We start from the raw sequence: 8,864 nt of genomic DNA, 5'->3' as shown, positions 1-8,864 counted from the left end.
GGAAACATTTATCCCAGTAGCTCGCATGATCACAGTTAGGGATCTAGTTGCAGTAGCATCTATTAAAAAATGACCTATATATCAGTTAAATGTTAAGAACACTTTCTTAAATGAAAATTTAAATGAAGAAGTTTATATGGATCCCTCCACTCGTCTGACTATTGAAAATAAAATGGTTCTTTGTCTTAAAACTTTATATGAGCTTAAACAAGTTCCTAAAGCATGATATGATTGGTTTAGTGGAACTATGTTGAATCTTGGATTTAAATCTTATTATATTGATATTGCTCTTTTTGTAAGATCTACCATTACTCACTTATCATTTTGTTTTTGTATGTTGATGATATGATCATTACAGAGAATGATCAGAAGGAAATTGAAGAAATTAAGATTATACTTAAGAAATCTTTTGATATGACTGACCTTAGTTTTTTGAGATATTTTTTAGGAATTGAAGAAGCATACTCACCAAGAGGGTACATTTTGTCTCAAATCAAGTTTGCAGTTGATATTGTTGCGCGTTCGAGAATCACAAATACAAAATATGTTGATACTCTTGAAGTGATAAATACTAAAATGAGAGCTGAAGATGAAGTTTTATTAGATGATCCAACTCCTTATAGACAACTTATTACCTATCTATTACCAGTCCAGACATTATGCATGCAGTAGATATTGCAAGTCAGTTTCAACATGCGCCCACATCAATTCGCACGAGTGTTGTGTCAAGAATAGTTCGATACATAAAAAAAAACTATATCTAAAGGGCTATTCGTATCTTCTTCGTTATCTTTAAATCTTGTTGTTTATATCGATTCTGATTGGGAAGGAGATCCCAATAATCGTCACTCAACTACAGGTTTTTTGTATTTTTGCAGGTGATTCACTCATTTTTTGGAGATGCAAAAAACAACAGAAAATGTTTTTATCTTTCATGGAAGCTGAGTATAGGGCGATGGCTACAACAATAACCGAGGTCGTGTGGATGAGATCATCACTTTTAGATATGGGTGTTGATGTATCAGAATCTTCAAAATTATGTTGTGATAACAAAAGTGCAATATATATATCCAACAATTAAACATTTCATGAACGAACGAAACATATTGAGATGGAGGCAGGGATGGACGTACACTTTTCCTCGCCCCGCCCCATCCCGTCCCCGCCATATCCCTGCCCCGCCCTGCCTCATCCCCGTTTGAACTGGGGATGGAGGACATGAAACGGGGATGAAGGCGGGGGTGGAGGTTAAAATCCATCCTGGGCAGGGATGGAAGTTCTAATCTTGAGGCAGGGCGGGGTTGGAGACCTTGTCCCCCGCCCCACTGCCATCCCTAACTAGGAATGGGTAGATCAAAGATTGACACCCAGAGGAGAAAACTATGTGGTTGGGACCCTCACCCCAGGACCTTTGCTATGGTAATTAAAGAAAGAGAGAAAAATACCAACAGGCTCCGTTTGTATGGCAAGACGTTGCATGTTCGAATCCCTATGGTATAGTTGTATAACGGGTAGGGGTCTGCCTCAACCCAGCTTTCTCTGTCAAGGAAAAACAAAGAAAGATAAAGAAAAACGTGGAGACAGAGTGATTATAAATGGTAATTAATTTTTTTAAAAAGTACTACAACGTGTCATGTAAGTATGTCTTTTTTTTTAAAGAAAACTTTATGCAAATTCCCCTAAAGAGTCCTAATGACATTCTCAATTCACACCACAAGAATGTCAATTTAAAAAATAAGGTCTAGGCTTTTTCACCTGATACCCTTGCTTTTGTTTTTATAATATTTAGGATTTAGGAAAAACACATGACAAAATACATAATTATTTCTCTTTCTTTTCGTAAGTCATGATAAAGTCTTTTTCTAGTTGACTTCTCATTACTCCTCTCTCACCTGTACTGTGATAATTTTTTCAATCTTCTTTAAATGAATTTTACTTAAAATTTCAAAAAACAAAGTTGGATTAGGAGTTTGAAATATCAAGAAAATTTTTGGGGATCTTTTACTCAAAATTTTAATAAATATTCAAGCATAAAAATCATATTTTTTGATCCAATTACAATGATCCAATAATCGATTCCAAGCAAATGAACCATGCCAATATCTTTAGAATTAGCTTTGCAAAAAAAAAAACTTATGAAAAATCTCGGTTCATACTAGTTTACATATTTTGCTGGTTTATATATATGTATATATATGGTTGTAGATAAAAAGATGAAAAAATTCACCAAGAAGAGTTTTTAAAGACTTAAATAAAAATGATTTTGAAATTTATATTGGTTTTAAAAGATGTGATGAGATTCTTCTGCGCTATATGTGATTGATTATTTATTTATCAAGTGGCAAGGGATGACATAATCAAGGTTGATATTTTTACCTTAGAAAATGCTTTCTTAAGCCTTTGATCTTTGGCAAATGCACTTGTGTGGTAAGCTTGGATGGTGTACCCACCCAAGCGAAACCCAATACAAGAAAGTGTGTTCTCAATTAATATGTGTGTAAAGAATATAAAAAATTTTAAGAAAATTAAAGAAGAAAGAAAATACAAAAGAGGTCTGACCCATTTATTAGTGGACCAGGTTTTGTCCTGGTTCTTAATGGGATTGGGTTTGAAGAGCAGCCCATGACCTGGCCCATTGGCCCAATGTTCAGCGGGTCGGTCCAGCATGACTCAAACCCATTTGTAGGTTATTTCAAATGATAATTAATTTCTATAATACCAAAAACAATGAATTAAATGAAAGATTAATGAAGCTAGTTAATTATTTTTATATTTTCTATCAATGCAGCTAATTAGGTAAATAGTAATAGTTATCAAGTTACTATGCAACCAGCTACATGCCCATCGGGTCAGTCCAAGCCCAACCCATGTATATAATGTGTCAAGTTTGTGCCCAATAAAAGACTTAAAATTTTGACTCAAATCTAGCCTATATTGAGCCGGAGCAGCTTGGCCATCGCCCCCTCCAGCCCATTGCCCACACCTGTCAACAAGCAGAGGGTGATAAGGTGTACGACTACCATTAGGGATGGCAGTGGACCGGGGCGGGGAACAAGGCCTCCACCCCCGCCCAGTTTCAAAATCCGAACCTCCATCTCCGCCTCCATCTTTGCACGGGGATGGATTTTAACCTCCATCCCCGTTTCATGCCCTCCATCCCCGGTCCAAATGGGGGCGAGGCTGGGCGGGGCCCAATTTTCCCTTAGTCTATAGTCATCCCTTAAAGGATTGAGGATGGGGCGGGGCAGAGCTAGGCAGGGATTGGGACGGGGACGGGATGGGAAAAAGCGTAAGTCCATCCCCGCCTCCATCCTCGTAAGGGGATAGATTTTAACCTTCATCCCCGCCTCCATCCTCGTTTCATGCCCTTCATCCCCGGTCCAAACAGAGCGAGGCGGGGCGGAGCCCCGTTGCCATTCCTAGATACCATCATTTGTCACAAGATAGGTTACATCCTATATTCAATCATAGCCATCCAATCAACCGCTAGAGATTGCTCCACAATTTTGCATCGATGTGGATTGATCCTTGCCTTCCCGATGCTTCTGGACGGCTAGGATTGACATAAGATGAAACCCGTCCTATGTCAAACTAAGAGATCCTTTTTTGATCAGGTGCAGCAAATGCAATGTGATTGCACCGGATCTGGTCTCAATCTGGGGCGTGGCTGTCATTGATTGCGCATCTTTTGCAATGTCTGATCTCGTCCTTGAGCTATCGGCATACTCCATTAACTTTCAGAGAACATAATAGATTGGTATGGGACTCTCTCTCTCTCTCTCAACACACGCACGTATACAAAAGAATGGAATCCATATGGAAAGGGTACGCACAAAACCCTGGGGATGCTTTATTAATATCCAAAACATTACAACAAAATATCCTCTCTAGACACACACATTAAAAAGGCAACTCCAAGACTTGGAAAACAAATCCAAACAATTCAAACACTTGACGACTCCTATTGCAATGCAAATAAAAGAGTTCCACTTGCATCGGCAAAGCACAAAACGCATTCCCCTTCTTTATTAATCCTCTTCGATTGCATCATTAGATCTGAGTCAGTCTTTAATGAAGCCTTTCACTCCTCCATGCTCATGACACAGCGAATTCCTTGACCACTGAGCATCAAATCGAAGGCCTTGTTGATCTCAGAGAATGGAATACGGTGTGTCACAAACTTCTCCAGCTCAACCTCCTGCACATATTATTTACAACAACTTAGCAACACCACCATCAATGAATCTCTCTCTCCCTCGGTGTGTGTTTGAGGAAACGAATATATACTCTACTATTTGTATTGGTAGAAGAGTGAGAGGGCTTACGTTCTTCATGTATAGCTCAACAACCCCTGGGATGTCAGTGCGAGTCTTGTAGTTGCCATAGAAGGTTCCAGTCAGAGTTCTCTCTGTCAAGAAGTTCACAGGGTGTGTCTTGAATACAGCTTCCTTGTGTGGAACACCAACGAGAACAGCCACACCCCACCCCTGTATAATAGAGTAGGATTGTTTTTAGAACTTCAAGCTTTTCAAAGGCATCATATTTGATGTCACAAATGAAGAAAAGCACAATAAACAATATCAAGTACAAGAAATTGAGGTTTCAACGAAGAGAACACAAATTTTAATGATTTTTTTTTAGTTGGGGATCCAAAAAGGATGCCACCCGCGACGATCGATGAACATGACACTTAATTACTTACGTCGTGAACACATTCAAAGGCGGAGATCATGGCATCAATGCTGCCAGTGCACTCAACAGCCCTATCAACACCACCGTTTGTAATCTCAACTATCACCTGCAAATTCCCCAAACATTTAATTTGCCATTGCACTAGAGTATGAGAATTAATGAACTAATTTTTCTTTTGTTTGCGTTAATAAAGAAAATTGTTTCCTTGAAAGGAAGCCAAGAGATGGAGTTTGTAGAAAGAAACCTGTTGGACAGGTTTGTCGTAGTCCTTTGGGTTCAGAAACTCTGTGCAACCAAAATTCTTCGCTGCAGCAAGAGAAAAGCAAAAAGCTATCAGTAATTCCATCTACATATGAAATCAAAAGAGACTGAACATGACAATAGCAATTTCAGCTCACCTTGTTCATATCTCTGAGGGTTAAGGTCGACCCCAATAATCCTTGAAGCACCAGCAAATCTTGCACCCTCAGCAGCCTAATAACATGCACCACAATGACATTTCATACCAAGAATTCCACTAAAAAAATATGTCACACAATAACCTAACCTAAATAGGGAAAGAACTTACAGCAAGGCCTACAGCACCCAATCCAAAGACAGCCACAGTTTGACCTTTCTTTGGCTTAGCAACATTCACAGTAGCACCAAAACCTGGAATGAAAGTGTTCAAAATAACTATTAATCACCACAGAAATTGCCCCAAGGGGGTTTGCATAGTGGGGTGGGGCCTTGGCCGCTAGACGAGTGGTCAAGGTTCAATTTCCATGGGTGTCTCCCTTTACGCAAACCAATGCCTAGCATAGGCCCTCGAGGCAGAGGTCCAGCCTTAGAGTTTTGTGCTGCCGACAGGATGACCCGTGCAACCTGGTTTTCTTGCCGGGTATGGTTTCTTAGGATTACAAATGAAAAAAAAGAATCACCACAGAAATTACTTTAAAAGGAACTTCTTAAATGATGAAAGAACAAAAGATTCTAAGGATGCAAACTGACGAAGTGTTTGTGTTATACCTGTTGAAAATCCACAGCTGAGGATACAAACTGTTTCAAGAGGAGCCTCTGGGTTGACCTTGGCAACACAACCAGAATGCACAACAGTGTACTCACTGAAGGTAGAGGTGCCCAAGAAGTGGTAGATTGGTTGGCCATTGATGGAGAACCTTGCCTGCCCATCAGCAAGCATCGTACCCCTGTCTGGGTCGATCCTAAGGAGGTCACACATGTTGCTCTCTTCACACTTGCAGTGAGCACATTCACCACACTCCCCAGTGAAGACAGGCAGCACATGATCACCAGGCTGAAGATCTGTCACTCCCTCACCAACGCTCTCAATGATCCTGCCAATTTGTGAATCAACCTTTGAGGAAAAGAGTGGGAAAAAATGTTCATACTGGGCATTGTCACTTACAGATGAAATCCCTACTTGTATACTTTTTCAAGGGTAAAAACATCTTGTCTAAGCAAGGTTAAGAATGACATTTCATCTGAATTTTAACCATCAACTTGATTTCAAGGTGTAGTTCAGCAATTTTATCATAGTACATGGCCCAGATTTTTTTTGAATGAAAGTAAAATTTCGTCATCTTGAAAGTTGATCCACAAAATATATCTAGCCATGCCTATTAAACTTTATATTTACCTTGCTCGTAAGCCAAGCAATTAGCAAGCTACTTCGAAATAATATCTAACATATCTACTTCTTTCCTTCTAGATCGACACTGCCTTTTTCATGCTTTCAGGTACCAACTTCATAACAAGCAAGCTAGAAAGCCATGAAAAAGGGCCTCTTGTTTGAAGATAAAGATTTTCTAGTGTGAGTGTCTGATAGCAAGCAGCCAATCATACATAGCCCACGGTTAACCTGAGTCACTGATAGAATATGATGCAAAAGGGGGTTACGTGAATGGGTAACCATAAGTCATGGGTTAGTGGGTATGCGTTAGAAACGGTTTGGAATCCACTATTGTGTTGTGGTTTCTAAACTTAAGGAGTAGTTGCTATTAATGAGGAAGTGATAGTTATAGGTTTACCTTTTTAGCTATAAATAAAGAGTCTTGGAGGTTGTACGAGATGTGTAATCTCTCACCTTTTGCTTTTACCTTGTGTTAAAGATTTTCAACATTTTACTTCATTGTTAAGTTAATATTTTATATTGTTGTTGCATATGTCTTTGCTTTATTCCAAGAGTCACTCCAACTGAGATTATTATTTAATGGTATGAGTGAAAAGTTGGATCCTTAAAACTGAAATGGCTCTTTAGGGAATATGGGACTGTTTCTGAAATATCATGCCAAAGATGGGAGGATGAATGAAATTTTCCAGATCATGACTACGATTTTGCCAAATAGACTAGTGTCCATTTGAAAAAGAGAAAAGAAACAGATAATAAAAAATGAAGTCAACCAATATGATATCTAGTAAAGAAAGAGACTCACCCTCCAGCCTCATGACCAAGGATTCTAGGGAACACTGGTGTCTGCCCCTGCATCATTCGCAGAAAATTAGCAGCAAAAATTAGAATGAGTATTATCGAAGACGATGAACCCTCGCCGAGAACTGGGTCACTCTAAGTTTACCTTTGCTTCCCAGAAATAAACATCAGTGTGGCAGAGAGCGGTGAAGAGTATCTTGATCCTGACTTCCATTGCTTGAGGTGGAGCAACCTCAACCTCCTCAATCACCAATGGCTTGCCTGCCTCCCATGCAACAGCAGCTGCCCACCAACGCCCACATACACAAACAAGAGGTTAGATGAAAAGCTTTAACAATCAGAAACTATAAAGACGTATGGAACTACAGATTAAGACCTATCAAACGCCAAAGCAACAAATCTTTTGCATGATCTGCCCACACACCCACCACAAGGAAAACATGGGTTTTGATATTTTGTCTCAAAATCCAGAAGAAAAAAGATAACAACAAATCAAGAAAGATTGTGGATTTCTAATTTGTTTCCTCCCTTCTCTCCCAGTCTCTCAAAAGCAGAAAAAAAGGTGAGAAACTAGACAGTAGCATCACATCCCACAAAACCCATCGAATCAAAAACAAAGTTTTTTTCCCCAGATCTGAGAGGAACACTCCCTACCTTTGCATTTGATGACATGACCAGCCGCAGCCATTTCTCTTCAACACCCAACAAAGAGATAGAAATAGATAGAGAACAAGGAAACTCAGTCCCTCCTGAGCAGTGGAATTTCCTCGGTGGAGAAGGCATTGTTGCTTGGGGCTATTTATAGAACAACGCAGAGAGAGAGAGAGAGATTCAACGGGTGTCCCTTTCATGCATTGGATCAATACCACCCGCTCGCGGTTTTTCCTTAACGTGCATCTATTTTTAAATTATTCTATCCATCTAAACCCTCAGCCTCTTCTAGAGAGAGAAAAAGGTTCGCTTGTAATCAAATCCTCCATATCGTAAGATTTGGACAACTTGGCTCGTGCTTGACCATGGATCACTTGGCTTGTGCTTGACCATAGCTGGGTTCAGAGTGGTCATGGGCTCAGTGACTTGGTCATAGACTAGGCTTAGTCTTTAAAGGCTCGGGATAGTCATTTTCAGATCGTTGGTGGGCTTGGTCCGGTCAATTAAGCACTATTGAAGTCGATTTTTTACGTTCTTAGCTCAGTTAGGTTCTTTCTTTGGTGAATGCTGCGAAATTTGAGTTTCAGAATTGAGCTCTACTTAGTTCTTTGATTTGGAGAATATTTATGTCAAAGGCCTAGAGTTTCTCAGTCAATCGAGCCTAGTTGAATTATTCACAAGGTTGGTCTAGATTAGTCTTATTAATTTGGTTGCCTATCTAGTTAGGTCGATGAGGTTGTGTCCAACCCGATCCCTGCAGTTGGTTCATGTAGTAACCAATTAAAGTCTAATCTAATCAATGGCTGGGCTTTCATAAAGACAAAAAGCATCCAATCCATTGACATAGGATGGGTTCGATTCTAGCCATCCAGTTGAAGCATCTGGACGGCTAGGATCAGTTCACATCCAGGTAGACCAATCCTAGATGTTGATTGGACGGCTAGGGTTGAATGTAAGATGGAACTCAAATAAAAAGATGTGATCCGTACTTGAGACAAGGGTGATCACGTGCAATATGAATGCACAAATATTTGCGCATTAAGCACCTGATCACCTTCCATCTTCGAGATAGGGCCTCTCAGGTGTGGGACCC

At 39.8% G+C, this 8,864-nt stretch overlaps 1 protein-coding gene across 1 annotated transcript; it reads right to left on the bottom strand.

Moving 5' to 3' along the window:
* Nucleotides 1–3,900: 3,900 nt before the first annotated feature.
* On the bottom strand, nucleotides 3,901–7,892 carry LOC149817267 (alcohol dehydrogenase 1-like). Its single transcript, XM_089987403.1, has 10 exons — nucleotides 7,775–7,892; nucleotides 7,266–7,402; nucleotides 7,125–7,171; nucleotides 5,701–6,026; nucleotides 5,261–5,343; nucleotides 5,091–5,166; nucleotides 4,937–4,998; nucleotides 4,703–4,798; nucleotides 4,326–4,487; nucleotides 3,901–4,198 (listed from the first exon to the last, which is right to left on the bottom strand). Exons 1-10 carry the CDS (start codon nucleotides 7,806–7,808, stop codon nucleotides 4,082–4,084), a joined length of 1,140 nt encoding a protein of 379 aa, XP_089843529.1. The 5' UTR covers nucleotides 7,809–7,892; the 3' UTR covers nucleotides 3,901–4,081.
* Nucleotides 7,893–8,864: the final 972 nt, after the last annotated feature.

This window comes from Nuphar pumila, chromosome 14, assembly GCF_984573655.1.
Source record: "Nuphar pumila chromosome 14, dmNupPumi1.hap1.1, whole genome shotgun sequence".
Classification (NCBI taxonomy): Eukaryota; Viridiplantae; Streptophyta; class Magnoliopsida; order Nymphaeales; family Nymphaeaceae; genus Nuphar; species Nuphar pumila.
Note: the sequence above shows the minus strand (reverse complement) of the source record. Positions and strands in the feature narration are given on the sequence as shown.